This window comes from Aulonocara stuartgranti, assembly GCF_965226115.1.
Source record: "Aulonocara stuartgranti genome assembly, chromosome: 13".
In the NCBI taxonomy this organism is placed as follows: Eukaryota; Metazoa; Chordata; class Actinopteri; order Cichliformes; family Cichlidae; genus Aulonocara; species Aulonocara stuartgranti.
Window position 1 is genome coordinate 21984517 of NC_138949.1, and position 25334 is coordinate 22009850.

Here is a 25334-nt window from a genome sequence, read left to right on the forward strand (position 1 = left end):
CTTTGGTGGGCTTGAACAGCGCATCAAGGACGGTTGACCATAACCCACAGGGTGCCATGCTGCCTTGAAAATTGCAGGGGCTAGTTTGATGGCAAAGCAAACTGTACTTTTTTTTTTCCCAGAGATACAGTACTTTTGCAAACTGGTGTCAAATGCATATCGTTAGCAAGCAACAATTTAAGAGAAAACAATATATCACAGTATGAAATTCAAAAACATTTTATTATTATCATCCCACAGCAAACCATGCTGATTAAAAAAAAAAAAACAAAACAAAAAAAACCCCTCAACAGCACTGTGGACGAACTAACCTCTAAAGCTTCCACTGTATGCTTCCAATTTATTGCACATTCTAGTTTTTGGAAAAGCAAATAACACGTTTTAGCTTATTTAAGCCTGTCACACATCAGTTTATTTTATTCACAGCTTCACTGGCATTATTGAATATCAAAAACGCCAATTAAATTGAAAAGAATATTTTGCTAAGCTTGTTATTTTTAAGCTCCTTTGTGTTGCATTTACATTTGGTAATAACCGCTTTTAAATTGTCATCACATTTTTTGTGTCTGTAGAAAAAAAATAAAAATAAAATAATAATAATTTTAGATGTTTGGTACAGTCATAAATGCGTAAGAGCTTTAGAAGTGACCTAAAACTAGCTAAGCCATCATAAAATTAAATAATAGCATCTGAATTTACAAGTCTTCACAAAAATGTACAGTTTAAAACCTGTGATGCAAATGTTAGAAAAAGATGAAGGCGCTGGAGGTGAAGTTAGCCTTGAGACTGTAATTCAGAGTAAGACAGGTTGCCTGAGTGTTTGCCTGTTATTGTGACTACAAGCCATTATTTTATATCATCGCATCTTTGAGGATGTCAAGTCTTCTCCAAAATGTACCCTGGAAGTTCGGCGAGGTCCAGAGAGCAGAGTCAGATTCTTGAGCGTCTTCCTTGTTATGGCTTGCGTGTGCCTGTGTCGTCACTTCCTGTCCGCTGCATCAGCTGCTGCAGGAGCTCAACGTAGAGTTCGACGCGGCTGACAAGAGGAGCGTTTTTCTCAGCACGAAGCAGCTTGGAGTATACATTCTTATAGGTTTTCAGCAGCTCATCGTCCTTATTGCTGCAATAAAGATGAAAGAGTTCAAAAAGGCAGATGAAAAGGTTGCTTAAATTCACAATTAATCTCTTTTGTTCTTGTTTTTTCCTTTTTAAATACATTTCATGTAGTCATAGTAAATGTTGCTGTACCCGTATACTGTCAGGTAGGACCGCTACTTAATTATTACAATGTGATAAACAGTAAAGAGTATGATCTATTTTAGCTTTATTATATCACCTTTAAATGTTTCTTGTTTCATTAAATCCAGGAACTTTTCCCTAAAAGTTTGATCTAGTCCCAATGGGTTTCTTTTATTATTTTATGGCTGTTTTACAGCAATAGCTTCTTGCCATCTCATGATGGTAAGCAATAAGGCAGTGACATTAAAGACTGATATTAAAATAAAGGTCTGTGTAAAATTTAAGTAGATATCCTAACCAGCTTTCATACTGGAGCTCACCTTGGTTTACGTTTCGCTGTCGTCGTCAGTTTGATCACCTGCAGGAGCAGGAAGGAGAAACTGGGCTCAAATACGCCAATTAACTTCATCACTTCCTGGAGGTTCAGTCCTGCCATTGGGCCATTGGCTACGTCGGAAGACTCTGCTGACTCAGCAGAGTCTGTTTCATTCAACTATGGAACAAGAAGTAGAAGGAAAAGACTGTATGTTACCAAAGCTTTACAAATTCAGTCATTTCCACCAAGTTATTTTTACTACTCAGAAGAATTTAGCTGTAATGGGGTTACTGGGGCTTCATTAACATAATATACACTCATTCGATTTATTAAATGGTCAGAAAACACTTAGATTTTTGTTAAATAAGGAATTTGAAACTCCCTGCCTGTGCTGTATGCTTAAGTGCATAAATCACACCCCTGAGCCAGGAAAAATCCTCCATGAGCTACTGTGAAACTCACCTCTGTCTGCTCCTCCTGTAGCTCTTTATGAATCAGCTGGAAAGCATGGCGGGTTTCTGTCATGATCTCTATTGCCCCAGTCAGGCTCTTCAGCTTAGCTGTGCTGCTGTTCTGACCTGTGGACAAACAACATGAAGAATTATCAAAAGAGGCTTTGAAAAGAAACACTGGTTTTCAATTCAACCCTCATCTGACAAAAATAAAACAAAACATTGCAGCCAACATTGTGATAGTCATCATAATGAATAGCTGCGCACCTGCCATCGTAAACTCAGCAAAAGCCACCCTCTCCAGTAACGTGCGGAGCAGCTCGCAGGGTGCGTCTTTGAGGCTGAGGAATAAACTGACAGCCTTGCTGTAGTGAAGCTCTGCCAAGCTCCGATGCTGCTTTCTCAAGTGTTCATCCCCCACCTGTCACACAATTACAGCCAGAAACACAGACATCCATCAGCTCATTATACCGCTACAAGTATAAAGACAGGCAGCGTATCCCACTTCTGTTCTTTTCTAGTCAGCGTGAACGTCGTTTCCTTACCCAGAGTCACATATTTTATTTTTGGCATGCATAAAAAGCATTGAGCCAATAAATGCCAATTATTAACACAAAGAGCATCCAAGACATTGGAAAGGAGAATGGTTTTCTACTGTTCTATAATTTTACATAACTTCCCACCTGATTGCGAAAACAGCTGTGGTACATAGAAGCCAAGCGGTGGTGGATGGTGGCGGCTCTGTACTGGTAGAGTGGCTGCCGAGCAGAGTCAGTCTGCAGGTCGCAGTACTTGAGAGACTTCATCATTGCTTCGGTCACCTCTCGCTCAATCTGGTAAGACAAACAGGAATGGATAAATAAAAAATTACTGTGTATGAAAAATAAGAAATAAAATGTACTTGTAAATGTGATGAAAATATGATTAAAACACAATATTTATTTACTTTCATGGCTGAGAAATGATGATATCAGGTATAATACAATATGATAAAAACATAAAAAACAAACAAACAACAAAACAAAGCAGATAAACAAAAATACCCCCCCCCCAAAAAAAAAAAAATCTTGTCCTTGCTTTTTTTGGCGAAATGAGGAATTCTTTCTCAGCTGCAAGTGTGAGAGATTCAGCATAGCAAGGATAAAGCTGTAAACTGAAGTGCTACCAACAAGAGTGACTAATGGACTGAAATCATTTTCCAGCCAAAGATTCACTATAATGATTATTCAAGTGGGGTGTGTGGTGTTTGCTGACCCAATTCATGCACAGTGTGTGTCCCTTTATCAGCGCAGAGCTGGTCCTGACACAAAAAGGCTACAAGTCAGACAAGTAGACCAAAGTGATCTGATAACAAAGGGAAGGTGTCCACACATGCATCATTAGCAAAAGAGGGAGAACTGCAGTGAATATAAATTGCATGTACCGTGTAAACTAGCCAAAAATATATGCAAGTACGATTTTGATATCCTTAATAATGTAAAATGTGTTAAAGCCTTAATATTCTACCTAGCTCCAAATGTGTTAAAACCCACCTGTTCCTGGGCCTTCCTGGATACTGGGGCATAGTCCTGCAGAAGGGTGGCCAGTGTGAAGTATGTAGTGGACAATTCCCAGTTTACACTGTCCCACACTGCTGAGTGCTTCTCTCTGCTTGCCAATGCTTTCATGGCCTGCAGGTAGTAGTCTATAGCCTGAGGTAATATTGCAAAGATAGTATGATTAGGCACAGTCAAGATGCAGTGAGACAGATGGTTGAAAAAAAACAAAAAAAGCAGAGTGTTAGTAAGAACACTTAATCAAGAATTTAAGAAAACGTCAGTGTGGCACCTTGTTGTAGTAAAGAGCCTCTTCAGGTGAAAACTCTCCTCTGCCTTCATCGCCAGAGAGGTTACAGTGGGCCTGGGCACAGATTCTCATCAGCCTGCCAGTATTACACAGCAGTAAGGCTGTGTTAGTGCTGTCCCCAATGGCTTCAAAGTCCTTCATCCCTTTCTCAAAGAAGCCAAAGCTCTTTTTCCACATCTCCTGCTCTGCTGCAGACACAGACTTCTTCACTAGAAGGGGAACAGGAGAATAAAAAGGCTGGTGATATACTACAAAAAAAAAAGAAAAAGAAAGAATAACTCTCGCCGTACTCTTTTAAACAAACTGCATTTGCTGTAATGTAACTTACCCTCTTTCTCAGCCTGCATGGCTGCAGCCTGGTTCATGTAATAGACTCCCATCTCATTGCGTATGTTCCCCAGTCGTTTGAGAACCTGACTCAGCTGATCTGAAGTAAGATCTTTCAAAGGCTCAGAGACAAGTAGTTCATATGCTGCCTCATAGCACTTGCTGCTAACAAACAGCTGGTACTCTGGGTCCATCGCTAGGTCTGTTGCCATGCTGAAGGCTAGTAGATAGAGAATAAAAGGAATGGAATACTTTTTAGGACATTTTGCTAAACAATTTATTGTGAATGACTTTGAAGACAGTGAAATATTTAAGACACTGCACACCATAGCAGCAGGAATATCAATATACTGAATTTCTCTTTAGAGACTGACCCTGGCAGCTGCTCTCTCTGTGCAGGCTGTGCAGAATCTCCTGGTCCTCTTTGGTCTGGTAGCTGTATTCCTCCAGGTAAGCTGCTCTGTTGTTTGCATTTTGAGCCAACATCAGCTGGATGTCCCCACACAGAGACAGGCACTGGCTGTGAAACAGCAGCACATGTGGGTGCAGTGTACCGCTCACTGAACAATAGGCATCTGGAAGATGAGGGGATGGAAGAAGACAATTTTGAAGAAACTTGTCACTGTCGAGATTAAAATTAAACAACAAAGAAATGTAGTTTAAGTTTCAATTAATTGATTATGAAACAGTTAAAGAACCTCACCATAACACTGCAGAGATAGCTTGATGTAACGCAACGCTCGCCCATACTTCAGCAAGTTAGTGGCCGCATCAGAGAGGACGTAGTAGGCCTTTGAGGCTTTGAAGAAGAGTTTCAGCTTCATATGATGCTGCCAGGAGCCGGGGATCATCCCTGAGCGTGTTGTGTGCTTCGGCTCCCCTTGCAAGGGACCTGCTGCTTAAAAAGCAAGAAGACAGGAAAAGGAAGCCTCAGTGAAAACCATGTTTGTCTATATCACGTTTTCTTCTGCAGTATTATAAGTTGTTTTTACCCCTTTCAAGCAGGAGAGAGATGCCTTTCTCAGTTGCACAGGCTCCAGTAGCACTTCTGTCTTCATATTTGAGAGGGATGGGTGTGTTGGGGTCAGCAGCTGGAAGATCGCTCTCTTTCTTGATGCTGCCATCCACCGCCTTTAATCCCTGTGGATTATGTTACAGCATTACAAAACTGTATCCAATCAATTTAGTAACATATCGTTTCGACGTGTCCAAATTGACACCTAGACTTTTATACATAATGCATCTTGACCACCAACAGTCCAATAACAGATCCAGGCAGTAGCAGTTATTGTAGCCTGAAGCTGCTTGTCTGTAGCAGAGATGGGACACCGTCTACAGACATCTGACAACCTCACTTCTTTTCAAAACCACACTTTTCCCCCCCATTTTTAAACATCAGACAAACCAAACAGACACTGAGATCACTTCAGGCAGTTTAACAAAACAGTTTATAAACCAAGAGCTGCAAGAAGACTTTGATGTGTAAATGTGTGTAGGTGTATTTGTCCTTTAATATAGAAGAGAATGTCAAACTTTTTGAAAAGTCACATTTTTTTTGCACTGCAGGCAAACAAACATTCACATTAAACATTTAGAAAGTCACCTTAAGCACATAGCTCAGGACAAGTCTGCATCTCTCTTCCTTGTCTTGAGAAACGGGGAAAGCACAACTTGGCTGAAGAAGTTTAAAAAAAGAAAAAAAGAAAAAGAAAATATTAGTTTGTATGTATATAAAGATATTTATTTCTGTACTCCACTTTCCACCATTCAGTCGATGCTAAGAAGGCTGTGGAAACTTTTACAGATTCACTCACTCTGATCTGGTGAGTGGATCTATACTTCTCCGGGACTGAGAGCTCCCCTACAGAGCGGATCACAGCCACCGCTTTGCTATCATCCTGCGGGCTGGAGCAGTTACTGTAGGAACCATCATCATCGCTGTCCTCCGTCAGATCCTCCTCTTCTTCCTCCTCCCTGTCTTCGTCACTGTAGCTGTCCTCTGAACCACCGGCCCGCAGCGACTCCCCTCCATCTTCTTCAAGAGGCTCGTCGAGCTGGAACAGCTCTGACAGCATATAGTGGGCAGAGGCAATGATCTGAGCAGACAGAAGACAGAGGAGATCAGGGCTGAAGTCAAGTTCAATCAAATCGAAGTAATGGCATACTCAGAGTTAGTCAAGTGGTTTCACATTGCATTTTCTCCACTGTCTGAACATACATACGAAAATAAGAATATCAAAGAAGAAGCAGGAGAAAGATAGTAAGGACTTAGATCCATTAATAGTTGGACAAAGTCATCTAAAATTTGCCTCTTTATACCACAAGTCCATCGCTCCACATTTTAAGAGGCTCACACTGTTAGTGTTTAGTATTAAATTTAAATATTATTTTTAACTTAAGAAAACAGCAGCGAATAGAAAAACACTGCAAAAGCACACTTCTTCTCCCTCACAACATTCATGAAGCCTCTGCTTCTTTTAACCGTGTCTCAGTGCAGTCCTTCAGAAACACTTCCATTGTTTTTTCTACTTCCATCCATCAATTCTCTTCCGCTCATCCTTTTCAGGGTCTCGGGGGTGATGGAGCCTATCCCAGCTGTCTTAGGGCGAGAGGCAGGGTACACCTGAACAGGTGGCCAGTCTATCGCAGGTTTTTTCTACTTCCTTTGTGTTTTATTCAACTTCTGTTGTGCTTTGTCACCTTTTGCAGCATTTTTTCTATTTTGCTGGTGTTTTCTTAAGTTGCAGTTCATTTGACCTTTCAGGGCCACCGTAAAACAACCTGTTATTAACTTGGAAAGAGTATCGACTTTCTCATTTGTCTGAAAATCTGCACCTACCTGAGGATGTCTGTCTTGATGTAGAAGTTTGACACAGTTTAGCAGCAGAGTTCTGATTGTGCCATAGTGCTTTCTGTTTTGTCGCGCGTTTAGCATCAAGTTGCTGGCCACTCTGTGTCACACACACATGAACATAAAGTTAAAACAACAAGAACACACTGACGTACTAGCATGCCCGGTAACTACTGGTTTAATTTGATTTACACCTTACAAAGCTCAACAGTTTATCAAAGGGCTATCACACAGAGACAGATGTCATTCACATCCTCATCTCAGGCCAATTTAGAAGAAATCAAACTAACATGACAGCTGTTAAACTGCACCTGGATAAAAACTGCAGTCACGTGACAACAGGCGAACTCCACACATCTATTCAACTGGTTTACACCCTGAATCTTCTCGCTGTGAGGTGTCAGTGCTATCCAAACACCCACCCCCACACTTCAAACTTTACAACCACTTTTCACAGCTGCAGGACTCCTACAACACAAGGCCGCTCGTATTGTCTGTCTTAGATACTTACTTGTATAATAATACAGCCACAGGAAGAGTGAAGGGATTCTGATATTTCTCTTCCTCAGCCTCCTCACACAGAGTTGTAAGATCATAAAGCTTCACAATGTCACTCCCACTGGCTGTGGATTTAAGAAATTACTTTAGAAAACACTTTTTCAAAATAATACAACTTTTAGATCATTCCTGCTCACTTTTCCCCCCACCTTTGAAAAGCCAGTACGTGTGACCCTCCTTAGTGCAGTTGGACTTCAGGAAAGAAAGGACATTTTGGGCGATGTCTTTCACGACTCTCGTGGAGAAAGTCGAGTTCTCCAGATGAGGGATGTCCTCTGTTTTTATCATCTCGTATTTCTGAAGTAAAAATCAAAAACAATGAGAAAATTTCCCACCATGAGCACCACAGCACAAACTGCTTATGCTCACAATACTTGTTGTTTTATTTATTTATTTATTTATTTTTCCCACAAGCAAAGAAAAACTTTATCCTAATTAATATGCAAATTGTTTCAGTAAGGATTACCACCATTTAATTGGATCACCAATTGCATATGGGAGAACCTCTTGCGTAAGCATGAAGTTGAACTATGTATTCCTCTCACTATATTACATTCACACATATCCTTTTAATTAAACCAATCATCTTATCACATTTAACAGATTTTTCATTCCAACATGTTTGTCTTTTAATGTGAAATCGTTTTGAACTTGTAGACTAAGTCTAAGGGCAATTTTTCCCCTGATTTAAAAAACTAATTTATGCAGAGATTTGCTCCAAAAACTAATTGGATCATATATGCTGTACACACTGCTCTTTAGTGAAACTTGGTGGAAACATCGACCAAGTGCATTACATACAGGCACAGGCACTGCCTAGGCTTGTGGTTCGTGTTTTACTCCCCAATGACATTTGCAGCTTAGACCTGACACACAAAATGAACTTAATTAATGAACATGTGTTATTGATTAAAAGAAGCCATAAGCCTGCTGATTGTTAAGCTGTGGAGGCCTTCTTAAATTAAATCTCAAAAGGACAAGCAGGATTTTATTTACCACTGCACCCTTAATGTCTCTTGTGCTGTTGTATTATATTCTTACATACAGTATAGAACAATTTCAAATATCTCTGCGCAGCGAGTTACAGTCTCCTCCTTCTGGATGAAGCCTTATAGTCCCAAATTCTCAAAAACACATTATGTAAATAGCTTTATTCCAGCAGCCACCACTCAGATGAACAAATCAATATTAAAATTGTAAGTACCAAGTACCATCATCTTATCTAATGATTTTCTATTAGGCATGGCTACTGTATGAAATATTTTAGCTTACCTGAACAATGCCATTAACGTGAAAACACATGACAAGTTCTGGGACGTTACACATCAGATTATCAAGCCAGTAGTCGATACCTGTCAGAATGTTGATTGGTTTATTGTTGTCCCTGAAAAAAAACAAAAACAAAACACAGAGTTCGATGTTTGAGACTGAGCAGGAAGGATGTAGCAGGATGAATCCAATGATGCTGGTGCATCTCTTAAAGTCAGTTATCCTAAATTAAAAGATGACTCTAGGAACAATATTTACATGCTATGATGCCCTACATCAGCAGTCTCCAACCTTTTATGTGCCACGGACCGGTTTATGCCCGACAATATTTTCACGGACCGGCCTTTAAGGTGTCGCGGATAAATACAACAAAATAAAACTAGTACTGGTACCGAAAAAAAGAAGATTTATTCATAACACACATGAAAAGACCCAGGAAAGCTGAGTTAACGATAAAAACGGTAACAAAATAACGCTGAAAACCGATAAAAACCCTGAAAACCACACATTTCACACCTGAGCCTCAACTCTCGCGGCCCGGTACCAAACGAGTCATGGACCGGTACCGGTCCGAGGCCCGGGGGTTGGGGACCGCTGCCCTACATAATGTATGCCAACCTATTACATAACTGTTTCATTATGTCATAAGAATAATTTAACATTATGTTGGTGAGACAAATACCCAGAAGGAGCTAAAAGAATCAAATTGAAATACAATTAAAATGCATGACTGCACTGTCATTTAGCTCCTAACGAGTGCTAATTTCAGATCCTGGGTAGGAACCAATGAATTAAAATCCTACCTGAGTCTCAGACTGACGGCAGGATAACGACCACCACCGAAAATAGGCATGTTGGACCCAACCAACATGTGTATGTCTTCAAAAGTCCACATGATGTTTCGTACAAAGTCATTTCTTAAACCCTGTCATGCAAGGGACATCAAAGTGTAAAAAAATAAAAAATAAAAAAAATCAGAAGATACATGTAGACACAGGGCATGTGCTTTTAGCTGTAGTATTATACTATTAAGGAAGGATGAAAAGATTGTGTTACCTGGCCGTTCTCTCCTTCGTTGAAGATTGTCGGGAGGTTTTGCTCTTTAGGAACAGAGGTCACCTGGCCCAAAGCAAAACTGCTGTCGACGGTAACACTTTCCTGCACATTTAACAGCACACTTCATTTTTATTTCATCTCATGTGACACAAAATACTTTTGAATGTGGAACAAATACAAAATTTAATTCCAGAGATGACTAAAAGCTTAACTTACCTGTTTGGGAGCTTCTGATTCTTCTGCATTAGACGTGCTAGTGAAGGCTGTAGGCCATGAAGAGCTGAACTCATCAGCACCACTGTCCTCCTCTCCTTCATTCAGGCCATCTGATTGAGGCTCAGCAGCCCCATCACCATTTATACTGCAAGAAACAAAACAATAACGAAAACAAAAAAGTTGTTTTACTATCAGATTGAAGAATAACTCTCGTTCAACTCCAGCATTTATTCGAGCAAAGCCAACTCCTCACCTATAATAGAGAAACTTTGACAGGATTGCTTTTTGATACCAGTGCTCTTTACTCTTCTTTTTTCTCTGCCACTTCTGATCTATTAGCCGCTGGTAAAACTCCTTCAGCCATGTCCAGTCTCCTGTCTACAACACATAAGTTGCATTGAGAGTTAAATAATATATTCACTTAACAGTTACTACCATGATTAATAACAATAATAATAATTTTAATATTGGTACTAGCCAATATTCACTTCAGCATATTGTCAAAAAAATAAAAATAAAAATTGCATTTACACATTTCAGTGGGCGAAACTAATCTGTTGTGTCACATCAATTTTGCACAGGGTGAAATGTTCTCAATGTTTTTACTAAATCTAAAACATCAGTTTTAGAGTTCTGTAAAAATGTATTTTCTCTGAAACAGGAACAGGAAATAAATAACACAAAAATAAATAAATCAATCACTGGAAAAATATCCATTGGGACTCCCTATTCATCAAGCTTTTATGTTAAACATTGATAGATGCCCCTTACTTCACAGTTAAAATTAATAATGGAGGCAATATCCTCTTGATTTTAAAAAGTGTCGCTCGGCTGTACCTGAGAGGATCTCATGAAAAGCTCTTGAATGTCCAGCTCATCTAAAAGCAAAGTCCTCCCCACACGATGAACTGCCATACTCAGATGGGACTTGCTGTAGGGAATTTTCAAAAGCTTCTTGATGTTCTGAAGGTAAAAAAAAGAATTCTGTTAACATCAACTGCATGCCTCTGAAGCTAACAAAGAAATAGCTCTGCAGCAGCTCCACAAACCTCTGAGTCTGAAACCACATCAACATCATCTCCGATGCAGTCGATGAACTCGTACGCCATCCCAAAACTGCAAAAGAAGAAAAACAGTTTACTCAATACAAACTAACTGCATAGCAATAATTAAAGTCTTCGTCTTCAAGCGTATCCATAATTTACCCACTCACATCCTAAATGAAAGTGCAGCAGCTTGGGGGGTTTTAGTACTTTGAATTATGTAGTGAAAAGTCCTCCACTGTGAGTTTGAACCATAGTTTTGCAACTATGCTATACTCCATTCCACACCTCGTTTATTGCGGATAGAGTATCAGTCTTCATGGGTCTCCACAAGTGCATAAGGACCAGTAACACAGGTGATCTGCTAAGCAGATTTTCACAATTAGGAAAAGAATATCTGCTGCTAATAGAAACTTTACCTAGTTTCTTCTCTCATCCAGACATAGTCGCAACATCTCGAAGAAATAGAACTGAATGTATTAAAGCTGCATATCCTCATAAATGTAATCTTGAGAAGTAAACCATTTTTTTTAAATAAGGTAATAAGATATAACTAACATTTTTTTCTTAATTTCTTGTTTCTTATGATTTCATTCAGACACACCCACACCAGTGGTGGTGAAAGCCAAAGTATACATTGGGCATTTGCATTGTCCAGTGTGTACCTATCCATAATTTTAACTGCATTTGGTTCTGACTCATGCTGTGCCCTCTTTAGTTATTTTTGCCATATAGTTAACCATTTCGCAAATTACATTTAAGCAAAAGATTTAATACTTGGTGTAATGATAAAAGTGGTGCCTATCTACCTCAGTCATGAGCTCGACACCAATTCAAATTCAATCTTTCCCATAAAAACTAAACCCGTGCCCCCTTTTCTAAATTATACCTGGAAAAGGGCTTGCTCTTGCTGCTAGATCCTAATATAGTGGTCCCAGCGCTGCCCAGCTGGGGGTTTTCTCTCAGCCAGTTGGCAGGAGGTAGCTTCAAGTCGGTCTTTTCCTGCAGGAGGGCATAGCTGGTAGGTGGTGGGGCTGCGCAGTACTTGACCACAGCACGGCTTTTTATTTCACTGCTGCCTGAGCATATTGAGGATTCCTAAAAATAACAATATCAAGCTTGTGAGAATGAATGGACAGCACTGACAGAGTAACATTTAAATAAGGATATGTCTGGCAGTTGATTATCATGAGTATAGTATGCAAACTGATGTTCTTCTGTCAGCTGCACCCTTTTAGGATCACCACAGTGGATCGTCTGCCTCCTTTCAACCCATCTGTACCATTATACTCTGTCAAACCAACTCTCTGCATTTCCTCCTTTACTGCTTCCACAAATCTCATTGGTTGTCTTTTTTCCTCCAGCTCCATATTTAACATCTTTTGCCCAGTAAATCCACTATCTCTCTCCTGCAAATGCCCAAATGCCATTTTTGTCAGTGTCGCGGTCTCCAAACCATATATCACAGTAGGTTTGTAGGCCTTTTTGATGTCCTTTTTATCACTAATCACACCTGGAACTCCTCTTCACCCACTCCACCCTGTTTGCACTCACTTCTTCAATGCCCTTGTGTACTGTCCGTTACTTGATGATGATGACCCCAGGCATATGGAATCCTTTACCTTCACTACTTCTACTCCTTTCATCTACACTGTCTCGCTCCCCTGTCACCTGTCTCGCTCTTATTCACTCACATGTATTATGTCTTGCTTTTCTTGACCTTCATTCTTCTCTCCAGAGCATTCATCCACCTCATCAGGCTCTCCTTCACCTGCTTCCCACTCTCACTAAAGTTATAGGATGTTTACAGATGGCACTATAAATCCACTGTAGCCTAACTCAACATTAGCACTTCAAATACTAATTAAAGAGTGTTATACATGACAACATACTACATACTAGATGGTAGATTATCCTTGCAGACTAGTTACTTACATGTTTACTGTTGTCTCCAGTGCAGGTAGGACCACTGACTTCTTCCTTTGCATTATCCAAGGGGGTGCAAGGCTCTCCGTCTCCAGCTGATGCGCTCATACTGGACATACAAAGATCTAATTCACCAAACAACTCCGATTTAATAAACAAATAACATGTCCATGGCTTCGACAAGCCGTGGACCGTCTATACATCAGTCGAATAACGAATGAGGTAAGTCAACATGTTGGCAAAGTTAGTTAGCTTGACAAGCTAGCTCCTCGATAAAGAAACCCTGGCACGTAAAGCTGTAAAATGGAAGTTTCACTAGACTAATTCAACCTAAACGACACGAAGGCGAACAGTTTTCCTTGCTTTGTAAACGACTAATGTTTAGCTCTTAGCTCCGTGACTACTTACACAAGCCTGTAGCCTGCAGCCAGTCTATTGACAGAGCAGTCGCAAGCGCTAGCAATAAGCCAACAACAACTTCCTGTTTCAAGGCAAAAAGAGTTACAAAACTAATTTTATCAGTTGTTTCGAAGAATAAAACTTTTCAATAATAATAACATCTTTACATTTACATTTTAAAGCTATAACTTTAGATATTTGTTTTAGTAAAGGAAAAATATTTTATCTGAAACGATTTATTGTGAAAAATAGATGAACCGGAAGTGTTTTCATAAGTTCTTTCTGGAAAAGTGGAGCACATTCTTCTGATACCTTTTATTCTGAAATTCCCTGTTCACACCATTGTTTTTAATTTAACGTGAGCTTTGCATGTGGTGTGACTTTTCTCTTTTTAAACAATTTGATTCAGTGTGAGGTACGCAAACAATTCCAGTGCAATTCTGTTCAGGTATTTAGCTGTTAAAAACCTGTAAAAAGTTGTGATACTTTTTTAAATATGTAAAAAAGCATCTCAAACAAAAGCATTTAGGTGCAGGGATATTTTTATAAATTATGAGATGATAAGTCATGAAAATATTAGCAGTGGAGGGACAATTTAAGCATCTAAGTAATTATTATATTCGAGTACTAATGTTTCTGCTGTCCATAATATAATATAATATAATATAATATAATATAATAGGGATCCTTGTAAGAATGTCTAGCCAGTAGTGGAATGTCAAGCTGGTGAGTGAAAAGGGAGGAGCTGTGAAACTTTGCTGAGTGCATTTAATTCCTGCGTGGATGACACAGACTTCATGTGAGGGCAGAAGACGCTGTGATCCAGCTGCTTTAGTATAGTCTATACTGGATGCGCAAACGTGACAGGTTTTTCCTTAAAGTGTCCATTATAATGGGAAGTTGGAAGAATCACGTGCGCCAAGGGCTGCAGCATAGAGACCACAGAGAAAAGCTCCCCTTTGTTGGCGTTTTCACAAGCTGTAAGATTAACTTTTCTCTGCCTCTCTTGATGCTGTCCTCTCTATCAGAGCCTAAGGACGTCTGCCTGTTTTCTTTTAGTGTCTCAGCTGGAGGAACGCTTTGAACTTCGCGACGAGATTTTGGCTGATGTTCAGTCTCAGAGGTTAGAAATGCAGAATTTAACTTACCCTACATCTGGCGTTTGCGCTGATCGGTTTGTCCTCTGCTTGATTTTTTTTTTTTGTAAAGTATTTTAAATCTGCTCACTTGTTTTTATTTTCAGTTTAGAAAGACATGGAGTTGAGGTTGGGGGAAACGCCACACTGCTTCGACTCCGGCTGAGAGAGAGTGAGCACCTGGTAGATAAGGTGGGTTAAATGAGGAGTAATCCAATGATTAAACGCCCCAGCGGCTCAAACTTTCTACTACAGGGAAGACGTTTACGTAAAATGCAGAGCAGCATATTTGCACTGATATGCATGAACACCACATCTCACAATATGAAACAACTTTCAGAGCATTTGACCTTTATTTTAAAAAATGAATAAATAAATAAACATTCATTATTGCAACTGGTTCAGAGGAGTGGAGAAAATACTTTAATAATCATCTTTAATGGGTGTGTGCTGTTGTCTGCTTTTGATCTGGGTCACTTCACCCTTTGTTTTGCCTACCCAGTTATCTCAAACTGTCTCCGACCTTACCACCGTCCTCCATCTCAAAGAAGATGAAGTACAGTACTGGCAATCACGGTAATTCAAATACCTTGGTTAGTACTGACTATGATTCCAAGATTAAAAAAACACACTAGGTGACACAGACAATGTAAAAGCAACACATGATGGACCAGATTGAGGAAAGTGTTAATTCACGGTATATTTCAGATCTAGTAAAGGTATTTTTCAAATTGAGTTTCCCCATAATTAGTCAATATGTTGCCAATTAATCCTAGAGTAGTAAACAGTTAATTTGGTCATATAATAAATTTATTTTATATTCGTAGGAATACTGAACCACTGAAATAAAGAAGTATAATTTTCCAGGTTAGGCCGATTGTTGGGATTTTGTATTCAGAATATAAGGGATCAGTTCGTCACCATTATAATACTTTGCTGTTACAGTGTGTCTCAGTTCCATCAAGAGGCACTTACTCTGGCTAAAGGGAGTAACACCCTGAAGGAAGCCCTTTCAGAATATGAGTTCACCATAGAGTGTCAATCCAAAGAGTTAGCAGCCCTGCGTGTGGATCAGCAGTGCCTAAAGGAAGCTCTTGCAGATGCACTGAGAGAGAAAGAACGGCTATTACAGCGATGGATGGAGGAGAAAATAAAGGAAGCGGACAGGCTGAATAATTACAACATCACTCAGGCAAGGTGAGATAATGAGTTCAGGAGTTTCTGTGTGACTTGCAAAGCTCAAAAATTTAAATATGTTAACTTTATATGATAGCATGGTCACACTTTAAAGCTTAAAAGTTGTCTGGGACTGCTCCCTTTTACCAGGTGGCAACATTTGACCAAACATCTGAAGAAGCACCTCCAGAAAGGTGTGGGGAAAGAGCATGAGCCCACGCCGACCAATTCTTCAAGTGATGCAGCACAGTCTACATCAGCCATTCAGAGTAAGAATCTGCATATAGATATTAACACACATTAGATGCAAACAAATGGCTGACTTTTAGGCCGTCCTTTTTGCTCTTTAAATTAAGAAGCTTTAGGTCGTAGGTTAAAGACAAGTGTGCTAATGAAAAAATGAGACAATAGTGCAAAATGATATTTTTTTGTTTGTTTGCTTTTAACCATCTAACTAGATAGCAGTGGCAACTTCATAAGAGTTACAGTACATGAAGTACTGAATATGAACTCTTGGACCCAGCTACTAATAAAACCTAATGGTAGTTAAGGATTTAATAGGAAATTCATATGCAACCACTTCGATATAATGCTATTTTTGAGCAAGATTTTTTTTCCAATTCAATTTATTTATATAGCACTCTTCACAGCATAAAAACTACAAAGTCCTTCACAGTAAAATAAAAACAGGTAAACAAAAAAAATAGCACAATCAAACATTCAGCACAAATCTAATTAAAAGCCAGTCTAAATAAATGAGTCTTAAGCTGCTTTTTAAAAGAATAAATGCAATCAATGCAACGTAATGATGGAGGGAGAGCATTCCACAACCTGGAGGCCACCGCTCTAAAAGATCTCTCTCCTCTGGTCTTAAAACGTGTTCGTGGGACTAGCAGCAGCCTTTGATTAGATGATCTCAGGCTGCGAGAGGGAGCGTGGGGTTCTAACAGATCAGAAATGTAGGCAGGGGCATCACAATTCAAAGCTTTAAAAGTCAGTACCAAGATTTTAAAATGAATTCTAAAATGTATGAATGTTGCAATAATAGCGAATACATTAAAGTCTTTTTTTCCCCCCACCACTTTAATCTACAGCTCAAGACCTTTAATTCAATGTTTGGTCAAAAGAATCAGTGGTAATTGTTTTGTGTCTGCCTATCTTGTCCTCAGGGATCAATAATCCAACAGATATGCACAGTGGACTCCCAGACCAGTGTCACATCTCAGGTCCACCACAGGCCTAATATTCCCTTCAGATCGCAGGGAGAACACTTTTTTTCTCCCCAGTGCTTATAGATGAAATGATGACATAAATAATGAAAATGTAGTTGGTTTTTCTTTGCAAATGTTAGGACAAATTGCTCACATGGATCTATTTTTATTATTTATCTAAAAATATATTTAAAGATCCACTATACTATGCAAATTTGTTTGTGACGTATAGTTAGAGTGCCTAGTTTCACATCACAAGTCACCCTGAAGTTTAGCTGATCACATGTGGACATCATCTTCATGATCAATGCATCAAACCCTTCCGGTTCTACGATTATTATTCTTTTAATCAGTTAACCTTTGAAACAACTTCATATAGTTTTCAGTTGTTTTTTTTTTTTTAACATTTTAATTACTGTTCAACGAATTAAACATTTAGTAATTTTGAAAAATCAAGCTCAGTGTTAGTTTACTGCACACTCTTGTATGTAATTATGTGTTACTGTCTTCTTTATCACCTGTAAAAGAAAATAAAGAGACTTTTTTTTTTTTTAAATCCCCTCTCCTGAACAAAGACTATTATTTTAAACATTGCATGTTGTATTCCTTAACTGATTAAATACTAAGAATTTCATTGTGGTGTATTTCTCATTCTGTTTGATTACAAATCTGAAATATTTCAAAATGTTTTGGGGTTGTTTTTTGTTTTGTTTTAATCATCAGAATTCAGTTTCTGATCTCTAGGATCTGATTGCAGTTTGTTTGCTGCCTGTTTCCATGGTCACCAGTGTTGGCATTAGTAGTTAAGTTGCACAGTTTGTGGAGTGCGTGTTTGGTTTTACTGATTGTGGTCTAAACACCTCAAGCTGTAGTGGAAAAATGGTAAAAGGCGGAAAGCGTCATTTTTCAGTGAGCACTGATTGCAAATGGGTAAGAAGTCTTCATTTCATTGGTTTAATTAAATCATAGCATTCTAAACCTAGATGTGTAATTAGGTTTTCTTTCATTTTGTTCCCAGTTTGCTCATCCAGGTTTATCAGAAAATGAGACAAAGACTGGAGAGAACTGTACAAGCACTGGGATCATGCTGACTCAAGTGAAGTCATCGTTGCCTCAGGCTTTAAACTTTCAACGCTATCCTAAATGGAAAAGTCAGCAGGTGTGTATGTAGATAAGGCATGGCCTTACTGCTTTTGATATCATAGTCACTGCCAGTGGCCTTGATAGTTTTTCTTGGACTTGCTATCACAGTTCTGTATTTAGTTGCTCTCCCAGTATGAGTTTTATGGGTTAACTTGCAGAAATCCAGAGAGTATCCCTTCTCAGACCATGACAACAAGCACGCCTTAAAAGACGACGTCATTGTATTCTCTCATGTAAGTATGTAGTGAAAGGTTCAAGGTTTTGCTGAACACAAGATTCACCACATTATACCTTTAAAAGGGGACCGTGTCTATTCTATGTTGATGTACTTCAGAGTGTGGGAAGAAGGAAGTGTCTTGATGATCGCAGACAGCATATCTCCCGTTTCTGCCTGTGCCATGGTGGAACTGACAATAGCACCAAAGAGACTCGAGGGAACGCCACAGCCTACCAGAGTGACTTCATAGTGAAGGAGGTTGTTGATTCTGCATCCAGAAACCGGCGCTTCCCTCACAACCACAGGCAGAAGTCTGCAGAGGCAGCTTTGGCACAGGCGGGGGAGACGTTTATGTGGTTCGGACGAGACGATTCTGATCAGTCTGACACCCTGCAAGTGCTGGCAGCTACCAACTGCTCAACACCATCCAAGCCTTAAGATATTCTTACATTTAATGCCCAGATGGCATCATTAGGGGGCCATAGCATGCACAGAGCTTCCTTCACTTGCATATGAGCTGTAATCCATTAAAAATTGTGAACCAAGATTTATCCCACAGCATACTCAATATCAAATGTTCCAAGATTGGAAAAAGCATTAACATAGTTTAAGTAACATTTATTGCATAGAAACTATGCAAAGTGATTACTTTCAAAGTTTAGAACCTGCAAAAACTACTTCAATACTTTTGCTAGTACTTAAGTGATTTTATCTCTGTATTTCTAATATTGTAAGGCTGGTGATAAAATGATCAGAATCAATGGCAGGTACTTTTTGTATCTCAACTGTTGAGAGTTCAGTCAGCCTCAGGCAGAAGAATGAACTATCAGCTAATGTTGACTCTATTAAATGTGCCAAAGTTGCTACAAACATTTCATAAACGCAATATAGCAATGTAGCACAATGTTATTTGAACTCAAGTTAGCATAAGCTGAGTTAACGTAGCTATGGATGCATCTGAACATCAGTGTGCACAGGCCTGATTTGAGTGCCACTATTAGTCTACGTGAGGACTGTTGGTGGTTCACAGTTTTGCCAGCAGAGGGCAGCAGGGTTACATGAGCCATTTGGCCTGCCTAGCCAGTGAGTTGTTCATTGTTCAAGGGCCAAGTTGTATGAAAAATGTAATAGCCACAAAACCCCCTGTGTAATATGCATGTTCTGTGAGAGAAAATGTGGGAGGGGGGGGGGGGGGGGGAGGAATAATTAGAAAAATGATCCTGCTATTTTTATTCAATACATATCAACATGGAGATATTCAATTAGAGCATGTGAAATAAATTAAGTTTGATTTGAGTCATAATGCATGGGCTTGTTTCACCCCAGGGGATGAAAAGGATGGATATGTGTGTGTGCAGCCCATAAAGAGAGAGGAGGAAGCGTGGGAGCCAATGACAGCGAGCACTGCTCAGAGAAAAGCACTTAAGTGAAGAGTGTCCCCGACCACTCTCTCCAATAGCTGATGTTTTCTCCAGAGCATGCTCTGACCAGCTGCTTTCTTTCTTTAAATACTCACCGGGGAGATGGATTTTTCTCACAAGCTTTCTTTCAGCTGTTGTAATTAGCTGATCCACATACCACGCTGACCTTGTAGGCGTTTGTTTCACTTTTAAAAGGTGAAGCAGACCTCAGTCTTTTCTCAGACAAGATGGCTGAGAGATGTTTGTGTGAATCTGTGGGCCTTTTGCGATTTCACTTTGAGATTATCTGGCACATCGCCGTCAGAAAAAACGATCCCCTGATGCAGGTGCACAATTAGGAGGGGGATGTCTGATGAGGAGATTACTTTTGATGGTTTCCAGGTCTGTTTTAACCCTATTTCTGCCATGTCACTGAGACAACAGCCTGGAGCATTTTGCTATTTTGCCTAAACTATTGTCAAATATTTTGTGAAGGCCAGCAGTGTTGCTGATGAGAGAGAAAGAAGCGCTTATTAAGGAAAAACACCTGTGCTCTGGTTTGATGGTTGGTTGTTCCTGGTCTCGACTGGTTGTCTGGCACCTCTGTCCCTGTGGGTGCATTTCACAGACTGCACTTTTCTTTGGACTTGCCACAACTTGAACAACTCCTCCGCACAGAAGCCACCAACACTTCAAAATCATAAAGTCTCATTAGCTCTGTCAGAAGAGCAGTAAGGCTTTTAATACTCGACAGAAGAGTGAGAATGCTGAAATAACATGCCAATCATTAGTCGTGTCAGGCTGTGCGTACTGTATGTGCCATGTTTAGTGTGTTACTGCATGCCTGTTACATCACGTAGCCGGCAAGTATATGTAAATACAGTTGCATGGTAGAAAATCAATCCTTCTCCCAAGGACAAAAGGCACATCTCAGTAAACAAGCATTCAACCACCAAAGCCTTGCACTTCATGAATATTAAATCAGTCACTTTGAATCCTACCTCTTTGGTGTTGGTGGAGGCCCTAGTCTGGATTCTTACCATTTGCTGTGATTTATTCACAGGTGCATGTGTCTCTTTGATGTGTTGAGTTGAGAGGTTTTGCACCTGTTAGAGAAAAAAATGCTTTGAAAACAAGAGGTGGATTTGCCAGACAGTCAAAATAACAGCAACAGAAGGAAGATTTGTGTTGCCATGGTACATTGTGTGCGTGTATGCGTGTGTGCTTGTGTGTTTTCTTTTCCAAAAAAAAGGCTGCTGCGCTGTTTTGACACATTCTGTTGTGTGCAGCAAAATTGGTTTTTGTCAAACAAGATCTACCTTCCTTTTTTTGTAAATCCCACATCAGTTTTGGCATCCGTTCTGACATTATGAAGTTGTGCATTTTTCATTTTGTGCATTACCTATTCATTAAAGATGTAACTTGAAAGAGAGTTGCTATGGAGATGCTGCGGTTAAATCGCATATCTCAAAGATTTTTTATTTCTGTTTATTCTTTTGCCAATTATAACTACGTCTAGCTATCTTGACTTCTTTCAATTTTTCACCCCACTTTCAATATCTTTTTTGATACGATGTCAAGGCTCACAGTAGGACTTTTCCTTATGCCTAACACTTAATCTTGTTCAAACACTCAGCACATAGTCTAAACAGCAACTATAGAGTCCAAAAGTCTTTCGAATTGGCTGGGTTAAACTACACCCAAACTTTAAGACTCCTTCCAATCTCCTGTCAGTCATTTCTCTTGCAGTGCTTCCAATTCCCTGGCAGTGTTATTTTTTCAGCAGCCAGTTGGTTGGTGTCCCCTGGCAGCCTTAGTGGTCCTTGTTGCAGTAACGGTCAGGGGCCCTCCTGAGTCTGAGGGTGGTGATAAAGGTGGCTGGCTATCTCATTTCCACAGAGGACTAGATAACATCCTGAGAACATTCCCATCACTTGAAGAGTTTGTTCAGTTGAGATAAGAGTTCCCCTGCTAAAACCCAGCTGGGAAGCTCTGTGTTTGCCTGAGTGTGTGTGTCTTTGCACTGTGCATGTGTGCCTTAACAGAGTACTTTGGAGCATGTTAGCTGCAGCTCTTTTCTGTGCTGCAGCTGTGAGGTCCGCCAGGCTCCGATCGAGACGCTGCCTCAAAAGATCAGGCCTATCCTTGCATTAAATCACATTCCCCCATGCATTTTTCAAACCTCCGACAAGGCTTGCATGTTAATTTGTGCGTAGGTGGTGAGAATAATTACATTAGCCTGGTTGTAAACAAAGACCTACAAGCAGCAGTCTGTTCAAGTATCCCACCAGAGAAAGAACAAGCAAGTAGTTTATACAAGGATGGATGAATTTATAATGCATGCTTTACATGAAGGCATTCATAGCTGTTGTATCTGTAATTAAATAGCAACATGAAGAAAAATGAGCTGTTTTTCAAGCAAAATAAGCCTTATGCATTCTTGATTTTTTGTCTTTTGTTATATATTTAAAATAAGGGGAAACAATGCACAAACCACAGAGGATAGTTTTCTTCAGAAACACACTTTTATAGCCCCAAAAGCTTTGACTCGATTGCTGCATGTGCACAATGTTACCAAGTGTTTCATCACTGCTTAAGAAGCTCCACCTCTTAGTTCCACCACACTGCTCCTTCATAACCACATTTTAATCTCATTAGTAAAAGGCATAATGCAATGTACAGAACCAGAGATAGGCCACACACACACATCCAAGAGTGCTTATGCAGTGTTTCATACTTGAACAAAAGGGGGTCATTCATACAGGAAGCTGATCAAAAATATGTCAACAAGTGAAGGCTGCCTCAGTCTTCTCATAGGAAGAGCAAAGTGACACAGCTAAAATACGGAGATTCTATTTTCTGCTCCGAAAGAGAGCCTGTGTAACTTCCTGCTTTCAGCCCCGCCGCATACTGTATGTAACTGTTTATATAGTCAGCCCTGAAAACTGCTTCAACATCTCATAATCACAGCATTCTATTTCCTGCTGCAGACCTCACAACAAGTCTAATTAACCGTTTTCACACTTATTTTCCAGTCAAACGGGTAAATCTGCCTCATTTGCATTCTATTGAAGGCATAAATATGAGGCAATGAAGGCATTCTTATGTCCTTTAACGGATATGACAGAAGCCTTAATGCAGAGAAATATAATTAGATGTGAGTGTGGCCATTGTTATTATCATGAGATTTTGTGCCATCTAAAAAGCACAAACTGCTTCACTGTGTGTCTACTAAGTGTACAATGGCATATTCCCATGAATCTGACATTATTATCAAATGTAAATTACACTGCCATGAGCCGCTCATTACAATGTGTGGAATGTGTCACAAGTTGTTAAAATCTCAATTTAACATGATCTCCACATTTTAGCTGTGGATAAAGTCTTCTAGTGGTGAAGTTGAACTTAAATTAAATGCACTTCTCCTCCTCGGGAAGGACGAAAGATGTAAATGATGTAGCCAGTGTAAAAGTAGCGGAGTTATGCACACTGATTTATACAAGGTTATTTTTGAATAGCAACATATTGGATGCATGGACTGAATGAATAAAGATCTTCACAGTTTATGTTGATGTTAGAAGACATATGAATCAAAAGAGCCAAGTATTATAGTACGCACACAGCATCAAGAGCCAGTAAAAGGAAATGCTATGCAATAAGGTGATTTAAGCATGAGAGACTGAGTCAAGGTTGCAGTGAAATATTCATTCAAATGAGGTAAAGAGTGAAGCAGCATAAGAATAACCCGCCTTTAAAGATTAACATAACCCTTGGAGGTGTTATTGTATCCCCATAACCAAGTCAGAATTCAGCAGGTGCAGAACAGCTCTCCCTCTCTTTGAGTTACTGCATTAAGTCCCTCAAATTTAGTAGCACAATCATGAGCCTCCCGTTCACTCTCTGGAGTAGAAGAATCGCTTTGCATTTTAAAAAGGTCAAACACTCAGATCTCTGCCAGGAGGAACTGAGGGAAGAAATAATGTCTCTCTGCAGAAATATGCAGTCGCACACCACTGATCCTCTCCAATACCCACTGTACAGTGAATAGATTATAACTCTGTGTGTGTGTGTGTGTGTGTGTGTGTGTGTGTGTGTGTGTGTGTGTGTGTGTGTGTGCGTGTGTGTGTTGACTGACATCCTCTAACAACTACTGTATAAACAAAGGCAAATCATAATATTGTATCAAACCAAATGTGGTGAATATTTCAATAATGTGGAAGATAGCACTGATCAATTTTTCTACAATTAGACATATTCAATTATTATCAATATATAAATAGTGCATTTGTACTCTATGAGCCGCATCCACTCATTCACAACGCATTTTATATATCCTTTACACACTTTTTTACCTATAATGCATTCACATACAGACAAATGCATCAGAGGCTTCAGTATGTTGCCCAAGGACACTTTGATATGCAGACTGGAGGAGCCGTGGATCGAACCACACAGTTGCACAGTTCCTAATGGTTGTTTTTACTTTCAGATGTGCTTTGGCAAATAAAGCCTTTGCATATTTGTTTTTACAGCAAGGGCTTTAACTATGTAAACTGCAGTAAACACAAAAGAGGATCAGCTCATGATTAGCAAACATTGCATTTTGCAGGATTTAATTTGTCACAAAAAAGCTGATTTTAATCACCCTTTGCCTTCAAAATGACACAGAGATAACAGATGATGCTGCCACATATGTCTAATAAAAGCACATTAATGTATGGGTCTTACATACTTCATTACGCATGTCATTTGATATCATTAAATGATGTAATATGTCATTAGCTTCTAAATATATTTGTGGCTAACAAATACTCTCTGTTTCTTTATCCTCCCTTCCCCTCTTTTTGCGCTGTGAACATATGCTTCTATTGGTGTCCCTTGTTGGCTAGTGATGGTCTTTGGAGTGTTTGGGTTTTTGCCCAGTAGTTACATTGTGCCGGAGACAAGATGACCACAGGGAAGGATGGTCTCAGGACAGGGCCAAAACCCCCCAGGCCTGGGACCACACATGCAGGATACATGGTACAGCAGATACAAACAGAAAGTATGGAAATGATTCGTCTGCTGCTTGAGGTGGTTTTCTTTGTCTTTGTGGAAAGCTCTACTGGACGTGCTGGAAAACTATGCAGAGACTGAAGTGACTGGGAAATCCAACCATGCTCTCCGCCATCTGTGCCGTGTTATATGGCTGGCACTAATGTGTGAGTGAATCGAGGGTCTAAAATAATTGTACTGCAGGGACTGGAACTAAAAAGGAATATACGCTGCATGTTTTGACATGAAAGAACAGCTGCAGTTGCTGCTATCTGCACCTGTGGCACGAAGAACAAAAATCTTTGCATTTCATCTATCTATCACATCATATAACACTAAATTACAAGTTTCTTTACTTAATTGTTGGCCCAGAGCTGATATCAACTATGTGTAAGCTAATATGTTTATGGATTTCAGATAAAAACAAAAGGAGGCAGCTTAATATGAAATGTGGTTAACCTGACAGTTAATCAAAATGTTGTTTAAATAAGATTGGTTTTAAACTGCACTTCACGAACAA

General features: G+C 39.6%; 3 protein-coding genes across 4 annotated transcripts; 2 read left to right on the forward strand and 1 right to left on the reverse strand.

Moving 5' to 3' along the window:
• Positions 1-203: 203 nt before the first annotated feature.
• On the reverse strand, positions 204-13583 carry edrf1 (erythroid differentiation regulatory factor 1; the record flags this gene model as incomplete). 2 transcript variants are annotated; one of them, XM_082556680.1, is made up of 26 exons in its annotated part: positions 204-1120; positions 1560-1732; positions 2018-2133; positions 2275-2428; positions 2691-2840; positions 3540-3698; positions 3835-4061; positions 4181-4399; positions 4554-4754; positions 4883-5074; positions 5172-5319; positions 5783-5854; positions 5994-6275; positions 7019-7130; positions 7542-7653; positions 7738-7885; positions 8861-8972; positions 9661-9782; positions 9914-10015; positions 10130-10274; positions 10383-10507; positions 10967-11092; positions 11179-11245; positions 12062-12270; positions 13108-13207; positions 13507-13583. In XM_082556680.1, 25 exons carry the CDS (start codon positions 13204-13206, stop codon positions 955-957), a joined length of 3738 nt encoding a protein of 1245 aa, XP_082412806.1. In that variant the 3' UTR covers positions 204-954. The 2 variants fall into 2 exon arrangements, with proteins under 2 accessions (XP_082412806.1, XP_082412805.1); XM_082556679.1 differs by lacking the exon at positions 13507-13583 and having other exon boundaries at positions 4883-5077; positions 13108-13215.
• A 339-nt stretch (positions 13584-13922) lies between these two features.
• Positions 13923-17654, forward strand: LOC309720097 (autophagy-related protein 16-1). Its single transcript, XM_082556682.1, has 7 exons — positions 13923-14477; positions 14557-14620; positions 14741-14825; positions 15136-15209; positions 15579-15830; positions 15960-16078; positions 16979-17654. The coding sequence occupies exons 1-7, from the start codon at positions 14348-14350 to the stop codon at positions 17050-17052; spliced, it is 798 nt and encodes a 265-aa protein (XP_082412808.1). The 5' UTR covers positions 13923-14347; the 3' UTR covers positions 17053-17654.
• A 390-nt stretch (positions 17655-18044) lies between these two features.
• Positions 18045-19528, forward strand: tex36 (testis expressed 36). The gene is made up of 3 exons (XM_082558074.1): positions 18045-18179; positions 18322-18396; positions 18498-19528. Exons 1-3 carry the CDS (start codon positions 18105-18107, stop codon positions 18816-18818), a joined length of 471 nt encoding a protein of 156 aa, XP_082414200.1. The 5' UTR covers positions 18045-18104; the 3' UTR covers positions 18819-19528.
• The last annotated feature ends 5806 nt before the right edge of the window (positions 19529-25334 follow it).

What these genes read in the sequence shown, in the direction of transcription:
- LOC309720097 (XM_082556682.1), top strand. Translation starts at nt 14,348, where the DNA reads ATGCGCAAACGTGACAGGTTTTTCCTTAAAGTGTCCATTATAATGGGA. An exon ending in GTGAGCACCTGGTAGATAAG is followed by an intron (nt 14,826 to 15,135) that starts GTGGGTTAAATG and finishes TTGCCTACCCAG; the next exon opens with TTATCTCAAACTGTCTCCGA. An exon ending in GTACAGTACTGGCAATCACG is followed by an intron (nt 15,210 to 15,578) that starts GTAATTCAAATA and finishes TTGCTGTTACAG; the next exon opens with TGTGTCTCAGTTCCATCAAG.
- tex36 (XM_082558074.1), top strand. Translation starts at nt 18,105, where the DNA reads ATGCTGACTCAAGTGAAGTCATCGTTGCCTCAGGCTTTAAACTTTCAA. An exon ending in CTAAATGGAAAAGTCAGCAG is followed by an intron (nt 18,180 to 18,321) that starts GTGTGTATGTAG and finishes GTTAACTTGCAG; the next exon opens with AAATCCAGAGAGTATCCCTT. An exon ending in ACGTCATTGTATTCTCTCAT is followed by an intron (nt 18,397 to 18,497) that starts GTAAGTATGTAG and finishes GATGTACTTCAG; the next exon opens with AGTGTGGGAAGAAGGAAGTG.